General features: G+C 47.0%; 1 protein-coding gene across 1 annotated transcript in view; it reads right to left on the bottom strand.

The window, feature by feature from the left end:
* Positions 1-264: 264 nt before the first annotated feature.
* The window catches only part of LOC111954929 (nuclear transcription factor Y subunit gamma), a 38343-nt gene continuing 18862 nt past the window's right edge, over positions 265-19745 (bottom strand). The window contains exons 2-9 of the mRNA XM_023974867.3: positions 13442-13545; positions 13222-13293; positions 6962-7057; positions 5492-5680; positions 2716-2865; positions 2323-2433; positions 1974-2027; positions 265-1892 (exon numbers count right to left, since the gene is read on the bottom strand). Of these exons, the coding sequence (XP_023830635.1) occupies positions 1770-1892; positions 1974-2027; positions 2323-2433; positions 2716-2865; positions 5492-5680; positions 6962-7057; positions 13222-13293; positions 13442-13545 (899 nt within the window). The 3' untranslated portion in view covers positions 265-1769. The remainder of the gene's footprint in view (positions 1893-1973; positions 2028-2322; positions 2434-2715; positions 2866-5491; positions 5681-6961; positions 7058-13221; positions 13294-13441; positions 13546-19745) is intronic.

Consider the following 19745-nt stretch of genomic DNA (forward strand, 5'->3'; position numbering starts at 1 on the left):
GACACAAAAAGATCCCATCATGTTAAACTAATACATTCTGTCTGCATTTATAAAATTGTACCGAAACACCCTGTTTCCATCACAGCTGTCTTGATTTTTGTTTGTATGGTATTACTCGCATTAAAACCTGTGGATGGAAACGTGGTTTATGTTGTACTATATGGTAGTTATCAATAGGCTATGAATAGATTTCAATCACCTCTAAACACAAATTTGCCACAAAAACTGTTGGGTGAAAAACGGTTAACTTTTCTGTAGAAAATATTGCATGTATTGTTTTTTTATTTAGTTATTATTTTTTTCCTCACAAACCCAAAGTTTGCTTACAAAAATGAACAAAAATAAAATGTGTACCTATCATTGCATATCATGCTGGCAGTTTAAACTACATGCAAAACAACAAGAAGAACAGCTATGATAATGATCATTACTAAATAAGAAAGGGAAGGAAAAGGGAGGGATGGTCATTTCAAAAGAAACCTTGACAAGTTACAACTGGTATTAAGAAAAGACTATAAAAGGGGTCTTTGCTTCAGTGAAGTATTTTTTTTTTTACATTAGGCTTTCTCTACGAGCAAGGAAGGAGAACCAAAAACCTCTCTGGATAGGGGAGAGAGAGACTGCATATAAGGCAGAGAAAGGCCTAACCATGATAGTGATCAGTGTGGTGATTCATGAAGAGATGAGAGGGGGAGGGAAGAGGAAAGAGGGATGGAAGAGGGCCACTGAAGAGGTGAGTATGATCACTGGGCCATGGGGAAGAGATACTGCACAATATTGGACGGACACACACACACACACACACACACGGGTCATACATACTAAATACAAAGTCCATCATACAGTTAGAAGCCCTTTCATTGATGGCATGTCTCGTCAATGTGAACCAAACAAAGAGGAACTAAGAACAAATTATGAATTGACCCATCACGGCTGGTGTGAGTCTTTCATACAATTTACAATGAATTATTGTGCGCTAGCTTAGAGTATGGCTTTATAGTTTTTTCTTTTAAAGTCTACACATTAAGACATTACAACAAAAGGGCATGATTCATGTTCTCTTGTAGACCAAACAAGGACCAAGCCTTCCATAGGATTCCTCCCAAATTGCACTATTCCCTATATAGTGAACTACTTTTGATCAGGGCCATATAGGCCGTGGTCAAAAACAGTACATTATATAGGGAACAGTGCCATTTGGGATGCAGACAGAACATAAGACACCCCTATACGGTGTACTTCACAGAGAGACAGAAGACATACAGATTATACAGCAAGGGTTGACAGACACTGAGGAAGTACAGAGAGTTGGTCACTAAAAAGGAGGAAAGTTGGGTCCTGGAGGATTCAGCATTTGGATACCCTGTGTGTGGCTGTCGTGAATGGGCATTAGGTGAGGCCTTTCTGGGGAACGTATCAGGTGAGTGTGGGTGCCAGGAGGAACTAACGGAGGCAGAGAGAGATGATATGACATGGGAATGAGAGAGAGTTGTCGGGCAGTCCCTTTGGTATCTGACCCAGTGTACTGAATAAAGAACTGTTATTGTCAGAGAGTCCCTTGTAATTATCATGTCATATACCAGTGTATTGAATGAGCGTGAGGGCACATCCCAAATTGCACCCTATATAGTGTGTAGGTAATATGGTGCCATTTGGGACATATCCTAGGAGGTCCCTTGGCTGTTCGAGCCAGTTGCCCTTATGGATGGTAGCAGGTGGTGGGATCAGTGGTTGGGTGGTCTGGTGGTCAGGCGGATGCTTCCGGAGCTTCAGTCTCCGCTGACCTGCGTGGTGACCTGTCCGTCGGCCGTCTGGTTGGTGGACTGGATGAACATTGGCTGGCTCAGGTCCTGTCCCGCCGGCATCGTCACCTGCTGAATCTGATACAACTGCTGTAAGGACACAGAGGGAAAGGGTGAGAGAGAGGAGGGTGTGTGCATGTGTGTGACAGGAGTGAGAGATGTTCGTCTTACCTGTCCGTCGGTAAACTGGTTGAATTGCTGCTGGCCTTGCTCCGTTTGTGTAATCTGAGAACAAACCAGAGAGAGAGGAGTCAGTCATTCACACAGTGGTTCTCACAGCCACTATTAAAACCTACACCTCTGTTCAAATGCAACTGAAGGCAATGGACAATATAGAAGTCATTATAGAAATATAGAAATACACAATCGTATAATATTTGTATTGGTTACTACATTAACGACGTTAATGTTATTTTATAAACTAGTATAGTGATACCAGACCAGAGACTACATTACAGAGATGAAGTGTCCACACACATATGATGCGATACTATAGATTGAAAAGGTTCTTGTTCAGTACCTGTACCTGCTGAGTGTTACCCAGCGTCTGGATCTGTCCCTGAACCACCTGTGTGCCAGAGACGGGCTGTGCCAGCCGGATGTACTGCAACTGGCCAGTGTTCAGCTGCACCTGCACACAGCCACCACACGGGGGAGACAAACACCCACTTTAGGCAGGGGAGGTCATAGAAAAACAACACAAACGTCATTATGGTCGTTGAGCTAGTTAGTTAGTTAGTGTCAACATGGGGGAGAGGAAGGTTCAACCAGCTCTCTACAGTGTGTTTGGAGATTGATCGCCAACTTAAGAAAATGTGTTGTATTTATTTCATTAGAAAATTTGAAATTATTAAACTTTCCACTTAGGTCACTCAAGGACAGAATCTCCCCTCCCCCTCCCTCCCTCTCTTACTGGTATCTGCTGGATCTCGGCGGAGTTGGTGAGGATCTGCTGCATGACCTGCATGGTCTGTCCTGACTGCACCGTCTGGGTCTGGCCCTGAGACGACGCCTGTACTATCTGGACCTGCTGGTCCCCAACCTGCATGGTCATTGGAGCACTCTGGTGGTGGGGGTGGGGGAGGGAGAATGTTAATTCTTAAACAACTGGTGAGAGTGTGGTGACTGTGACCATGTAATGATTGACATTGGGCTGGAAAACCTGGGCCTAATAAGTAGATTACAGTTAGAATGGGACCACAGAGAGAGAGATGACAAGGCAGGGTTGAAAAACCCCCTCTCATCCTACAAGCTGACAGACGATGATATGGTAGTGTCAGGCAACCCAGTCTCTCCAGGATTGGCTGATCGGATCTGATGAAAATCCCTAATATGCAACAACAAAAAAATCTAACGGCAGTTTTAATGAGCCGGCTGCTGCTGAGAGTCAGCACAGGGCTCTACTGGGGACGGGGGGGGGGGGGGGCTCAGTGAACCAGTGATGCAGCCAAACACAAGCTCCCTCTTAATCTTCCTGATTCAATGTGGAGGGGTGCCCTCCGGGGTGAAATTTTCCACTAGGATTCAGCATTCCCTCCCCCAATGCTAACCATTTAGTGGGGGAAATGCAAAAATCAGATCAGGTCCAGGGGCAACTTCACCCTGGTGCTGGAGGGGTTCAGATGGGGATGGGGGGCTGAGAGCGGTGTTTACCGTGATGGGTGTGCCCTGTGACTGGGCTACCTGACCTGCTGTAAACTGTTGCATTGGGCCCCCTGCAGCACCTGAAGAGGGGGGGAGGGAGGAGGGAGAGAGAGAGAGAGAGAAGCTTTACAAAGATGACTACAGACACATGCAGAGCGCACAGGAACACACACACATACAGTAGACAGGTGTCGTCAGATCACACACAACATGAGCATGTGAGCACAATGAAATGCTGCAAGAGCAGAAGTGATGTGGAGAATTAATGAAGGAATAGCAGCTGTGAAATCCAGGTATAGTGAAGTTAATGAATATTAAAGACGTATCCTACAGGTAGGAAATGGTAGTTATATTAATATAAAGATGTATCCTCAGTAGGAAAAATGGTAGTTATATTAATATAAAGATGTACTCCTACAGTAGGAAATGGTAGTTATATTAATATAAAGATGTATCCTCAGTAGGAAATGGTAGTTATATTAATATAAAGATGTATCCTACAGTAGGAAATGGAGGTTTGGTTTTCCAACAGATCAGTCCATTAGGGACTTAGTGACCTGAGAGGGCATGTGACAGAACTGGTGCAACAGTGACGACTAGTGACACAAAGATCTTTGCAGTCAAGTCTGGAGACACACACGATTTAAGATCTCTCTCTCTTCACCCTCTTCCCTCGCTCTCAATCTCCAGATAACTCTCGCTTTTAAAAATGACACTTTATCCGCCTGTTCTTCTGATTCCTCCAACCCCCTGGCCTCTTGACTGTTACCCAATAGTGATGCACCCCGGACTAGTCATCTCTTCTAAGGTGCCAGTCATTTGGTGACCTTCCCTGCTCTGCGACTAAGTGGACTGCAGCAGCAACAGTAGTAGCAGTAGCATTAACAGTAACATTAACATTAACAGCAGCAGATATTAACAGTAGCAACAGTTCTGGTCCGACTGTGGAACCGCGACAGCTCAATGAACTTAAGGCAGCATGGGGGGAGAAAAATAAAATACATTCAAAAAAAGAGCGAGAGAGAACAAAAAAAGAGAAAAGATAAAGAAGACAGACTAGTGGTGGGGGGGACCAGAGAAGAAGACAGACTAGGGATGAGGGGGTGGGGGTTCCTCCTCTTCAGAGAGAAGTAGTGGAGGGGTGGAGAGCAGTCTCACAGGGACTCCCAGCTATACAAGCAGTGGCCCAGAGCCATTTGATCTGCACACTTCAATCACTCCCCTCTCCACTGTAGGTCCGTAACACATTAAACAGTAACACACTAGGACTGCGTATCAAATGTCACCCTATTCCCTACATAGTGCACTAATTTCGACCAGGCCTGCACCCTATTCCCTACATAGTGCACTACTTTTGACCAGGGCTGCACCCTATTCCCTACATAGTGCACTACTTTTGACCAGATGCAGCCCTAGTGTGTTACTGTTTCATGTGTTACGGACCTCCAGTGGAGAGGGTAGTGACTGAAGTGTGCAGAACAAATGGCTCTGGACCACTGCTTGTATAGCTGGGAGTGTGTGTGTGTTGGGTGTGTACGGGTCAATCATCCCTGCTGGTGGGAAAGAGTTGAAGCCAGAGTGGGGATCGGCTGTGCTTGCCAACGATAATATCAATAAAATCCACTGTTAATGCTGTTATTCTCCCATTCACACTGGACTTCACAGGGTTGTTGACTGAGTGTGTTAGGAGAGCTTGATTTCTGCCAGGCTGTGTGGTGTGTTATACTTAAGCAACAAGGCCCAAGGGGGTGTGGTATATTAAGCATGACAACATGGAGTGCCTGGATACAGCCCGWACCTTTATTGCTATTATAAACTGGTTACGTAATTAGAGCAGTAAAAATACATGTTTTGTCATACCCGTGGTATACGGTCTGATACACCATGGTTGTCAGCCAATCAGCATTCAGGGCTGTCACCACCCAGTTTATAATATGCCTTTGCCTACGCTGTATGGCGGTACCTTACTGGTTATTTGCAGTCTGTGTGGTGCGTTGTGTGTGCAGCGCGTATGAGTGTGTGTGTGTGTCTATTCTCCAGCGTACCTGTCCTTGCTGTGGCTGTGCGATAATGATCTGTCCAGGCTGGATGGTGGTAGTCTGTTGTCCTGTGGCCTGCTGGCCCTGCTGCTGGCCCTGCTGCTGACCCTGCACCTGGACCTGTCCTGGCTGCTGAGCCAGGGTGAAGTAGTACTGAACCGGCTCTGCTGGGGCCACTGACTGACGCACCTCCTCCTGTACACACACACACACAGGAAGAGAGAGAGACAGGGGGAGAGGGTGAGAATGGAAGACAGAGAGAGAGCGAGAGGAGGATAACAGAGTGAAGGGCAGAAAGAGAAGCATATCAGTCCATTACATCTCCATTAATTATTTTGTCAGCGTAATACAATAAGCGAGAGGCCCGATAAATAACTAATAAGCTCTGGATGGATGAGTAATGTGATTCTGAATGGAGGTTGTGTCCCAAATGGCACCATAATACCTAGGTAGTGCACTGCTTCTGAACAGGACCCTATGGGTCTGCCCTACAGGCCTTGGTCAAAACAAGTGCACTTTATAGGGTGCCATTTGGGACACTACCAGAGGATCCATTACTTTCACGTTTTATTAGTCTTATGTACGGGATACACATGGTAAACATCGTCAAACTAAACACTTACTAGCAGCTTCCTTCTCAACAATAAGAAATACAAATAATAGGAACAGAAAGTAAATGCATTATCACTGTGACGATCAACAACATTTTTTACAAGAACACTTCAGACTGAAAGGGATCATTTCTATTCATWAAAAAAAACAAGGCCTTGATACATTATTGAGAATGTTCTAAATCATAAAGTGTGAAAGGAAAGCTAATTTAGTGACACATTGGACATGATCAACCATTAACAAGCCTGTACCCTCTTTGTGCCTAGTTATCATAATATACAGCCCAAAATCAGTTAGAGCAATGCCACGGCAAGGCCTCATCACAAGTACAGGGTAACAGTCCCCTAAAAGCTACTGGTTGGTTGATCTTCCATGGGGTAGCGTAGGAGGTAGCCAATTCGCCCGTCACCAGAAGTGTAAACACCCCTCTCCCAGCTCGATGATGTCACAGCTGAGAGTGTAGGATGTTTACACCCCTGGCCACAGATCTGGTCAACTATATTGATTTATGGATCTACTGATAGAATACCATCATTTTAGGTAGGTCACAACTTAGAAATGCTTGGGAGGCACTGTCTAGTCTAAAACATGTACCACCATCAAACTGTAATGTGGCAGAGGGCATCAGTTAACACGGTGGTGATTATGTTGATAGTGATTACAAGCTATGGGGTACTGGTGGTACTGTTGAGGGATGTTGGAGGTAAGGGTCAGCCAGACGCTGCAAACATCCGACTGAAAGCCCTCGCTGACCGAACACCAGCTTCCAGTCAAGGATGTTTACAGCGCCTCCAGGCTGCCAGTAGTGGTACTACACCCTGCCGGGGTCCTGAAATGAAATGCAGACGGACTCTCACACACTACCTGTCGTTTAGGGGGCTTGAGCTCATCCCGGGGCACGATGTCGATGAGGAAGTCAAACTGGTCGAACTTTGTTATCGCCATGGCAATGTCGTTCCTCTGAAACACAGGATAAGAGTTGAGGGTGAACATTAGGCTCCTCATTCAGTATGTGCAGAAACTAGACTAAATATAAAACCGGCTTTCTACTTCTGCTGCTCTCTCCAAATATAGCCTTTTTGAAAACGATTGAAGAAAAGACAGTTTATATAATCTTCTAGGTCAAACCCGAACATTCTGCAGCTTTGTAAACAATACTAAAAGGAGCTCGCTCACAGTGGAACTGTAAAAGCCTACTTCAATCACACCACACAATGTTCACTAGTGATAGTTACATATCGCAATATTATTTTGGACGATATAACAATACTTTGACTCCAAGTATTGATTAGTAAAAAGTATATATATATWTTTTTTTAAATATTTTTAATATATTTTTTMAATGATATTGTTTTTGCCTAGGTAGCGTTAGCTAGCACTAGTCGGCTGTACCTGCACCAAAACTTCCTGTATTTTCATCCTATATCTTCTTTTTAACTAGTGAGAAGCATCTAAGTATCGTAACAATATCGTATTGTGAGGTCCCTGGCAATTCCCAGCCCGAACATTCACCATGTAAAAAACAGCAGGAATGGGCCCACTGTAAGAAACACCAGATGAACAACAATCGGGAGTTGTGACGTATTCTTAGCATCACTGTCCTACTGGGCTCACCCTTCTAGAGAGAGAGAGTGTGTGTGTGTTTTTCCATTGGATATTAAGTCCCCCCCATCAGTCTATTTATAGTGCTGTGATTAATATCTGMTAACACCGGGTCACATCCACAGTTGTTATATTGATGAGTGTCACCATGGTGACCCTAATCGGCGTGCTGTCAGCACAATGGAACTCTGGCGAGAGCCGGAGTGTGTGTGAGAGAGAGATGGAGTGTGATTAAAAGCAGAGCTGTCTTATTAACAACACACACAGACTAGYAGCATACGCCAGACACGTATCACCATCTGTGGTGTAGAAATGTAATTAACATGCCAAATTGGCATTCTATTTCGAGGTTAACAAAGCTCAACCGAATGACGTTTTCACTCTGAATTTATAGGAGTGCGATTTGACTTTGTAATTCAGCCCCACTGTTATGAAGCCCATGTTGAAGGACAGAATTTGCCAAGATATTGTGCAAAGCAGTATCCCACACACACACACACACACAGGTATGTGAATAGATGGAGATGAAAGAAGTGGGGTACTCTGTTTAATGTTTCAGTGTGTGACTGACTGGCTGGTCTACCCTCTAACACCCAGGTGTGACTGGCCCTGGCTTTCCAAACCACTCTGATCAACACTCTCTTTKKTCTCTCTCCCTTCTCTCTCTTCTCTCCCACACACTCTCTCACAATCTTTCACTTTGTGTCTCTCCTCCCTCTCTCTTGCCCATTCCCTCACTCATTCTCTCACTTTGGCTCTCCCTCTTTCCCACTCTCGCCATCCCTTTCATCACACCAGGATCCATGTAATTCCCCTGGCTCTGGGATCAGAGAGAAAATGGCATTCGAAGTAAAAGTGAGTCACGGGAGCCGAGCTCTGCTTTCACAGTCGACGCTGAGAGAGAAGGAATTTAACAGAGCAGGTCCTCAGGGGATGGCCGTGTGCGGCCTCTATACACACACACACACACACACACACACACTGGGACCAGTACACTGCGTGAGGTCTTTACACGTGAACTTGGGCCAGCAGACTACATACGTGAGGTCTTTACACGTGAACTTGGGCCAGCAGGCTACACACGTGGGGTCTTTACACTTGAACTTGGGCCAGCAGACTACATGCGTGAGGTCTTTACACGTGAACTTGGGCCAGCAGGCTACACGCGTGAGGTCTCTACACGTGAACTTGGGCCAGCAGACTACATGCGTGAGGTCTTTACACGTAAACTGGGCCAGCAGGACACGGTGAGGTCTTTTACACGTGAACTTGGGCCAGCAGGCTACAACACGTGGGGTCTTTACAGTGAACTTGGGCCCAGACTACATGCGTGAGGTCTTACACGTGAACTTGGGCCAGCAGACTACATGCGTGAGGTCTTTACACGTAAACTTGGGCCAGCAGACTACATGCGTGAGGACTTTACACGTAAAAACTTGGGCCAGCAGTCTGCCATGTGCTGTCTGTGTGAAAGTGTGTGACCTCTATACACACACTAGGCGAGGGACGGGTGTTGATACTCGACCTGGTAGAGCGTTGCCGTCTCTTGTTGTCTTCCAGATGGTGGATCCAGCCTCAGGTGTGGCTCCTTGTGCATGCAAGATTCTGAAGCTGGTGCCGTTGGCAAGAACAGCACCACGATGGGGGCCATCTGTCAACTGATCATCTATGGAGACTTTGAGATGACATGTTAAAAACTAAGGGGAAACAGGGAAACACACAATACAGACAAGGAAACAAATACAGACAAGAGAGAACTACACAAAACAGGAAACTCTACATGCAACTACTACTACACTCTCACACACCCATAACCTACACAGCTAAGATAGGGTTGTATAGATCTGTATAGATAGACCGCCCGTATCTCTTACTGCTAAAGGGAGACACCGTAACCTTTTGAAAACCTTTCCACAGAGTGACATTTAGAAGTTGGCCTGGGGCGGGAGGTGGTGGTGAGCGCAGGCTGCAGGCTGAGGAGCTGCTGGGTCATGGTAGCATCACCCCCTCTGCCACACTCTGGGTCATGGCTAGCATCACACCCCTCTCTGCCACAACTCCTGGGTCATGGCTAGCATCACACCCCTCTCTGCACACTCTGGGTCATGGCTTAGGCATCACACCCCTCTCTGTCACACTCTGGGTCATGGCTAGCATCACACCCCTCTCTGCCACACCTGCGGTCATGGCTAGCATCACACCCCTCTCTGCCACACTCTGGGTCATGGCTCAGCATCACACCCCTCTCTGCCAACACTCTGGGTCATGGCTAGCATCACACCCTCTCTCTGCACACTCTGGGTCATGCTAGCATAACACCCTCTCTGTCACACTCTGGGTCATGGCTAGCATCCACACCCTCTCTGTCACACTCTGGGTCATGGCTAGCAACATCACACCCCTACTCGTCCACACTCTGGGTCATGGCTGCACAACGTCACACTCTTGGTCATGGCTAGCATCACACGTCACACTCTGGTCATGGCTAGCATCACGATACACCCTCTTGGTCATGGCTAGCATCAACCACCCCTCTCTGTCACACTCTGGGTCATGGCTAGCATCATCACGTCACACTTGGTCATGGCTAGCACACCTCACACTCTTGGTCATGGCTAGCATCACGTCACACTCTGGTCATGGCTAGCAATCACGTCACACTCTGGTCATGGCTAGCATCACCTCTCTCTGTCACACCTCTGGTTCATGTAGCATCACACCCCTCTCTGTCCACACTCTGGGTCATGGCTTAGCATCACACCCCCTCTCTGTCACACTCTGGGTCATGGCTAGCATCACACCCCTCTCTGTCACACTCTGGGTCATGGCTAGCATCACACCCTCTCTGTCACACTCTGGTCATGGCTAGCATCAACACCCTCTCTGTCACACTCTGGTCATGGCTAGCATCACACCCTCTCTGTCACAGCTCTGGGTCATGGCTAGCATCACACCCTCTCTGTCACACTCTGGGTCATGGCTAGCATCACACCACCTCTGTCACACTTGGGTCATGGCAAGCATCACACCCGCCTCTCTGTCACACCTCTGGGTCATGGCTAGCATCACACCCTCTCTGTCACACTCTGGGGTCATGGCTAGCATCACACCCTCGTCTGTCACACTCTGGTCATGGCTAGCATCACAACCCTCTCTGTACACTCTGGTCATGGCTAGCATCACACCCCTCTCGTCACAACTCTGGTCATGGCTAGCATCACCCCTCTCTGACACATCTGGCCAGGCTAGCATCACGCCCATCTGCCACACTCTGGTCATGGCTAGCATCACACCTTTCTGCGTCACACCTCTGGGTCATGGCTACACTCACCCCCTCTTGTCACTCTGGTCATGGCTAGCATCACACCCTCTCTGTCACACTCTGGGGTCATGGCTAGCATCACACCCCTCTCTGTCACACTCTGGGTCATGGCTAGCATCACACCCCTCTCTGTCACACTCTGGGTCATGGCTAGCATCACACCCTCTCTGTCACACTCTGGGTCATGGCTAGCATCACGGCTCTCTCTGCCACACTCTGGGTCATGGCTAGCATCACGGCTCTCTGTCACACCCCTGGTCATGGCTAGCATCAACGTCCACTCTGGGTCATGGCTAGCATCACGTCCCACTCTGGGTCATGGCTAGCATCACGTCCCACTCTGGGTCATGGCTACAATCACGCCCCACTCTGGTCATGGCTAGCATCACACTCTGGCTCTGCGCTCATGGGTCATGCTATCTCACGTCCTCATCTGGTCATGGCTAGCATCACGTACCCACTCTGGGTCATGGCTAGTCATCACGTCCCCAACTCTGGTCATGGCTAGCATCACGTCCACTCTGGGTCATGGCTAGCATCCACGTTCACACTCTTGGGTCATGGCTAGCATCACACCCTCTCCTGTCACACTCTGCGTCATGGCTAGCATCACAAGCCTCTCTGTCACACTCTGGGTCATGGCTAGCATCACAGCCTCTCTGTCACACTCTGGGTCATGGATAGCATCACACCCTCTCTGTCACACTCTTGGTCATGGCTAGCACACACCCTCTCTGTCACACTCTGGGTCATGGCAGCATCACAGCCTCTCTGTCACACTCTGGGTCATGGCTAGCATCACAGCCTCTCTGTCACACTGGTCATGGCTAGCATCACAGCCTCTCTGTCACACTCTGGGTCATGGCTAGCATCACAGCCTTTCTGTCCACCTCTGGGTCATGGCTAGCACACAAGCCTCTCTGTCACACTCTGGGTCATGGCTAGCATCAACAGCCTCTCTGTCACACTCGGGTCATGGCTAGCATCACAGCCTCTCTGTCACACTCTGGGTCATGGCTAGCAAACCCTTCTCTGTCACACTCTGGGTCATGGCTAGCGTCACAACTCTGGGCATGGCTAGCATCACGAGCCTTTCTGTCACACTCTGGGTCATGGCTAGCATCAGACGCTCTCTGTCACACTCTGGGCATCGGCTAGCATCACACTCTCTGTCACACTCTGGGTCATGGCTAGCATCACACCCTCTCTGTCACACTCTGGGTCATGGCTAGCATCACACCCCTCTCTGTCACACTCTGGGTCATGGCTAGCATCAACCCCTCTCGTCACACTCTGGGTCATGGCTAGCATACGCTCTCTCTCCCACACTCTGGTCAGGCTAGCATCACGCCCTCTCTGCCACACTTCAGGTCATGGCTAGCATCCACACCCTCTCTGTCACACTCTGGGTCATGGCTAGCATCACACCCTCTCTGTCACACTCTGGTCCATGGCTTACATCAACCCCCTCTCTGTCACACTCTGGGTCATGGCTAGCATCACACCCCTCTCTGTCACACTCTGGGTCATGGCTAGCATCACACCCTCTCTGTCACACTCTGGGTCATGGCTAGCATCACACCCCTCTCTGTCACACACTCTGGGTCATGGCTAGCATCATCACCATCTCTCTGTCACACTCTGGGTCATGGCTAGCATCACACCCCTCTCTGTCACACTCTGGGTCATGGCTAGCATCACACCCATCTCTGGGTCATGGCTAGCATCACACCCCTCTCTGTCACACTCTGGGTCATGGCTAGCAGAAGGGTTCCTGCTAGATGTCCAGTATGTTAGTGATCTGCTGACCTTCCTTCTCACAATTAAGCTGCTACTGCTTATCTCTCTCGGGAGGAGCCCTACTTGGACACGGATACGGACACACACACTCCCCACGCCTGTCCTCTCAGAGCAGAGCAGGAATAGCCCTACAGGGTGATAAGCTGATGATGGTCTAATGGGATCAATGTGTATATATCAACATAGAATGTGACGTGGGACTCAACATGGGAGGAGGTACGATTGCAAATAACGTGCCAAGTCAAAATGTTTCCTACACAATGAGCTAATGGATGCTGTGTTCATTTCAGCCAGCCGTGTAGCCACACCTCAGCTCCAAAATACTATATTTTGTTATCTGAGTGGGGTGTTGATGAAGACTTCATCGAGCAATCACAGAAGGCGGGGACCTGCCTCCTACCTTCACATCTTCATCCAGCTTCATGATTTTCTTGATTCGGGCGAGAGGCAACTCCTGCACGCGGAAATCCTTCTGAAACAGAGCCAAGGGGTGTTAGGGGCAGGTCATGTGGAAACCACTTGTGAGGTGTGATGTGTGTGCCTTTGTATGTGTGTGCAAGCCCATGTGTGTTGTGTGTGTGCGCGCATGTGCGTTCAATCAGAGGGAGGCCGTGACATACCACCGTGAGGTTCCTGATCTCTTCCATGACGCGGGGCCAGAAGGACTGTAGGCTCTGCTGGGCATCGCTGCCCCCGGCGCCAAACGAATCTGCAGACATGCTCACTGTACAGGGGAGAGGCGAGAGGATCAGACAAAAACACAACATCTACCACAGGAACCAACTAAACTACGATCTACCGCAGGAACCAACTAAACTACGATCTACCGCAGGAACAAACTAAACTGACAAGTTGACTGACAATGGCACCCAAAGGCTGCACTGGCCAGAGCTCTAGGAACTCTGTAGGTTAACTTACAATTAGAATACATAGAATTATAAATATAGCGCGGGTCGTTTCTATTTCTGTAGCCGCCCATCAATCCTGTGTGTTGACGTGCCTAACGACAGATCGCTGCATGAAGCTGAATGGCTCAATCACATTAGTCGCCTACAGCTCCTGGTCTGTCATGTCACTGTGTGGGGTATTACAGCTCCTGGTCTGTCATGTCACTGTGTGGGGTACTTACAGCTCCTGGTCGTCATGTCACTGTGTGGGGTATTACAGCTCCTGGTCTGTCATGTCACTGGTGTGGATATATAACAGCTCCTGGCTGTCATGTCACTGTGTGGGGTATTACCTCTGGTCGTCATGTCACTGTGTGGGTATTACAGCTCCTGGTCTGTCATGTAGATGTGGGATATTACAGCTCCTGGTCTGTCATGTCACTGTGTGGGTATATAGCTCCTGGTCGTCATGTCACTGTGTGGTATTATCAGCTCCTGGTCTGTCATGTCAACTGTGTGGGGTATATAGCTCCTGGTCTGTCCATGTCACTGTGTGGGTATTTACAGCTCTGGTCTGTCATGTCACTGTGTGGGGTATTAATAGCTCCTGTCTGTCATGTCCACTGTGTGGGGTATTATAGCTCCTGGTCTGTCATGTCACTGTGTGGGGTATTATAGCTCCTGGTCTGTCAGTGTCACTGTGTGGGGTATTACAGCTCCTGGTCTGTCATGTCACTGTGTGGGGTATATAGCCCTGGTCTGTCATGTCACTGTGTGGGGTATACAGCTCTGGTCTGTCATGTCACTGTGTGGGGTATTATAGCTCCTGGTCTGTCATGTCACTTGTGTGGGGTATTACAGTTCCTGGTCTGTCATGTCCTGTGTGGGGTATTATAGCTTCCTGGTCTGTCATGTCAACTGATGTGGGAGTATTATAGGCGGATAAACATCCACTCTATGTCATGGAATTTACACCGTAAATGGAGTGGAACAGAGACCGTCGTTCATGTGTGGGTATATTAGTGACCCCAAGTCTGACGACAGGCTGAGTGCCCGATGTGTGCTGTGTGTGTGTGTGTGTGTGTGTGTGTGTGTGTGTGTGCTGTGTGTGTCACTCCAGGAGCTCAGAGTATCCTAAATAGAGCTCTATTCCAATCCCTCAAATATCAACTCCCACCGCACTAAAACACCAAAATACATATACACACAAGTCATTGTGTAACGTGAGGCCGGAGTCTGGCTCCAAGAACGGGGACACGCCAGGTTACTATGGCATGCCAGGAATTCTGCTGTAATATTGGCCTGCTTGTCTGAGCCTGCAGTGCTGGAGAGTCTAACAGCTATCTCCCTCCCTTTCTCCTTCTCCCTGGGAAGAATGGGCAGGCGACGAGGGAAAAGGAAACACTAATAGCTGGGTGTGTGTGTTGTGTCCGTTGGATTAATGCTGTCAACTGTACATGATGAGACAAAGTGCCAGAGGCTGGAACAGGGGGAGGTAAGAGACAGGGTAGGGCAGGCTGTAGCAGTGCGACAGCTATGCCAACCAGCTATGTGGGTCAGAATGATGATGAGAGGGGGAAGGGAGAGAAAGCATGACCACATAAAGACTAGTCCGGTCTCTCAGCCATTGACCACAGCTGAGCTCACGTCCTCCAGCAGCTCAAAACACAGACAGTATGAACATTTTTAAAACAAGAGCATTCCGTTCCATTATTTTCAGATGAATCAAATCAGAATGGAGTCAGGGGACTTGACGAATCAATCAGAAATGGAGTCAGGGGACTTGATGAATCAATCAGAAGGAGTCAGGGGACTTGAATCATCAGAATGGAGTCAGGGGACTTGATGAATCAATCAGAATGGAGTCAGGGGACTTGATGAATCAATCAGAATGGAGTCAGGGGACTTGATGAATCAATCAGAATGGAGTCAGGGGACTTGATAAATCAACCAGGGCTGATGCTGTGGCGGGCTTAGACAGCAACTGACCTCTAAAAGTGGCTGTGATGAGTTGGGCCTCCCAGTGTCCAGTTTAATTTCAAGGTTGATTAAAGTCCTGTTGCAAATCCCTAACCAGCTTCCTCTTCACCTACAAAACAATCCCAGCACTCCAGAGGGCACAGGTGAAAGTAACGGTGATGATGGGATTTTTAATCTTATGGTGGAGTCAGGCTAAGCCTACAATGACAAACCAAATGCCCTCTATGTCCTTGTCTAGTTGACTGTTCCTTTACTTGTACCTGTTCTGGTCTGAGTGACAAAGCAAAGAAACACGTTGTCTGAATAAATAACAGTATAAGGACACGTCTTCTTCCAGGAACACTGTTTTGTTTGTCTATTTTTACAGCTCCAAGGCGGCCCAGCGTTTTGTGATGGATGCAGCAGGAGAGGAAGACATCTGTGTGTGTGTGCGTGCATGCGTGCGTGCGTGTCTGCACTTTCTCCAACTGGTATCCAGATAAGAAATGATTAGATGATTCACTTAACACCATTACAATTGACTATCAGGCCAATTACCACAGCAACAGTGCAATTTCCGCTGTGTGTGTGGGGGGTGGGGGTTAAGAAAGCACACACTTCAAATAACTAGGAGATAAATAAGTAGAGCCTAACCACCCCAGCTGTCTCCGGCTTACACCCACCCACCCACCCTCAGCTGACTGAACTACCTAACTCAGGAGTTGGACTTTGCTCTCTCAGATGTGACTAAATTATCCGGCTCTGAGTGACCCTACGACATTCAATATAAACGCCGCAGACCAAAAATCACACGAGGAGGGAGGGGGAGTGAAAGAGGGAAACATGTAACAATTTCAAAGATTTTAGTGAGTTACAGTTCATATAAGGAAGTCAGTCAATTGAAATACATTCATTAGGCCCTAATCTATGGATTTCACATGACTGAGAATACAGATATACATCTGTTGGTCACAGATACCATTAAAAAAGGCAGTTGCGTGTATCAGAAAACCAGTCACTATTTGCCTCCTGCAGTCCGACTCTTTCGCATAGAGTTGTTCAGGCTATTGATTGTGGCCTGTGGAATCTTGTCCCACTCCTCTTTAATGACTGTGCGAAGTTGTTGGATATTGGAGGGAACAGGAACACGCGGTCGTAGATGTCATGGAAGAATTGGGACATCAATTTTCAGCTTCCAGAAATGTTGTACAGACTATAGGTCGACCGATTAATCGGAATGGCCGATTAATCGGGGCCGATTTCAAGTTTTCATAACAATCGGAAATCGGTGTTTTTGGACGCCGATTTGCCGACAAAAAAAATTTAAAAATGTTTACACCTTTATTTAATCTTTATTTAACTAGGCAAGTCAGTTAAGAACACATTCTTATTTTCAATGACGGCCTAGGAACATTCTGCCTCGTTCAGGGGCAGAACGACAGATTTTTAACCTTGTCAGCTCGGGGGATCCAATCTTGCAACCTTACAGTTAACTAGTCCAATGCTCTAACACCTGATTACATTGCACTCCACGAGGAGCCTGCCTGTTAGCGAATGCAGTAAGCTAAGGTAAGTTGCTAGCTAGCATTAAACTTATCTTATAAAAAACAATCAATCAATGACTGTCATTGCTCCATGTTGTAACTTAACCATAAACATCAATGCCTTTCTTAAATCAATACACAAGTATATATTTTTAAACCTGCATATTTAGCTAAAAGAAATCCAGGTTAGCAGGCAATATTAACCAGGTGAAATTGTGTTAATTTCTCTTGCGTTCATTGCACGCAAAGTCAGGTATATGCAACAGTTTGGGCCGCCTGGCTCTTTGCGAACTAATTTGCCAGAATTTTACGTAATTATGACAACATTGAACGGTTTCAACTGTAACAGGAATATTTAGACTCATGGATGCCACCCGTTAGATAAAATACGGAACGGAATAAACGTTTTGTTTGAGGTGATAGTTTCCGGATTAGTCAAAGGTATATGGTTTAGAGAGAAATAGCCGACGCGTTATAATTCCTGTAATAACTTGCGGCTGAATTTGAAAGGGGTTCCTTCGTTATTTTACCGTTCATGTCTTCCATAGAGAATGTCTTGATCTACTTCAAATAAGGTCTGTGTTTCGTGCAGGCTTAAACCGCCTCGACGTTTTGATACCCGTGAAAATCTCACTAGGATAAGGTAACGTTTGTCAACATATTTTCATAAATCCACTCTACAAATCTTCACTTATATTTAGCCAATATTGATCAGTTACCTTGTCCTATGGATATCTACACAGTTATAAAATTGGCACGGTGATGTAAGCCTACACGAAACACAGACCTTATTTTAAGTGAATCTAAAAAATATCCTATGGAATAAATGAAGGAACCGCTTTTCAGATTTTACTAGAAGGTGTCATGGGAATTATGACTCGCACTTTGGTTGTCAATTCTTACCATGCCCATTATTAAAATACGATTTCCTGCATATAGAAATTAAAGTTTTTGTTTTCAACATTCATCACAGGTAACTTAAACTCAATTTTTATTCAAACAGTTGAGAGTATTTGTCTTCTAAGCAGACTCTTCAGTATCATTGTCACTTCAGAGCTGTGTGCGTGTGTGTGTATTTATGTATTATATTAAGTTAAAATAAAAGTGTTCATTGTTCATTCAGTATTGTTGCAATTGTCATTTTTACAAAAATGTGTGTGTGTGTGTATGATATATATATAAATATATATTTTTATTTTTTATTTAATCGTCCGATTAATCGGTATCGGCTTTTTTTGTCCTCCAATAATCGGTATCGGTATCGGCATTGAAAAATCATAATCGGTCGACCTCTAGTACAGACCCTTGCGATATGGGGCCATGCATTATCGTGCTGAAACATGAGGTGATGGTGTCAAATGAATGGCACGACAATGGCCTTAGGATCTCGTCACGGTATCTCTGTGCATTAAAATTGCCATCGATAAAATGCAATTGTGTTTGTTGTCCGTAGCTTATGCTTGCCGATAACAAAACCCACCACGGGGCACTCTATTCACAACATTGACATCAGCAAACCGCTCACCCACATGACACCACAAACGCTGTCTGCCATCTACCCGGGAGAGTTCAAACCAGGATTCATCTATGAAGAGCACATTTCTCCAGCAGGTCAGTGGCCATCAAAGGTGAGTATTTGCCCACTGAAGTCGGTTACGAAGCCGAACTGCAATCAGATCAAGACCCTGGTGAGGGCTAAAAGCATGCAGATGAGCTTCCTCAGACAGTTTGAAAGTTTGTGCAGAAATTCTTATTTGTGGAAGTTGTGGAAACCCACAGTTAGTTGTAGAAACCCACAGTTTCATCAGCTTTCTAGATAACTGGTCTTAAACGATCCCGCAGGTGAAGAAGCCGGATTTGGAGGTCCTGGGCTGGCGTGGTTACATGTAGTCTGTGGTTGTGGTGCCGGTTGGACGTACTGCAAGACGTGTGTGCCAAAACTACACATTTTAGAGGGGTGCTCCACTGTGCTGTGTTCCACTGTGCGGTTTTCTTCTCTGCAGTTCTGTTGCCCTTCAGTGGTGTGAGTGAGTGAGTGAGTGAGTGAGTGAGTGAGTGAGTGAGTGAGTGAGTGAGTGAGTGAGTGAGTGAGTGAGTGCGATGGCAGTGTTGGGTTTCTCCTGACCTGCGCTATGTGCCTGTGCTTCGTCGGCAGCGCTGACCATCCCAACGCCTCTCTCAAGTCAATGGTGTTCAGCAGCAGTAAGCAGCAGGATCTGCTGAATCAGCAGCATTGTTTCCTGCCAGCCCCAGCCTCTATGCTGCTCTCCCCTGGCAGGTCGGCCACCGACACGCTCACAACAGCTTCAGGGCTCAGGTCCAAACTGTCAATGACATTCCCTTACCTGGGTACTTGTGGACTGAACTAGCACTACATCGGAAAGAACTGGATAGTTGCAAGGAAAATGGTGGAAACTTTCCATCTAGTCCTCTCAAATCTCTTGACTAGAGGTGATATAATTTGACCAACATCGGTTCAATTTAATTCCATATGTTTTTTTTAATGAGCTCAATGCGCACATTGTACAATTTCT

Source organism: Salvelinus sp. IW2-2015, linkage group LG30 (genome assembly GCF_002910315.2).
Source record: "Salvelinus sp. IW2-2015 linkage group LG30, ASM291031v2, whole genome shotgun sequence".
Classification (NCBI taxonomy): domain Eukaryota; kingdom Metazoa; phylum Chordata; class Actinopteri; order Salmoniformes; family Salmonidae; genus Salvelinus; species Salvelinus sp. IW2-2015.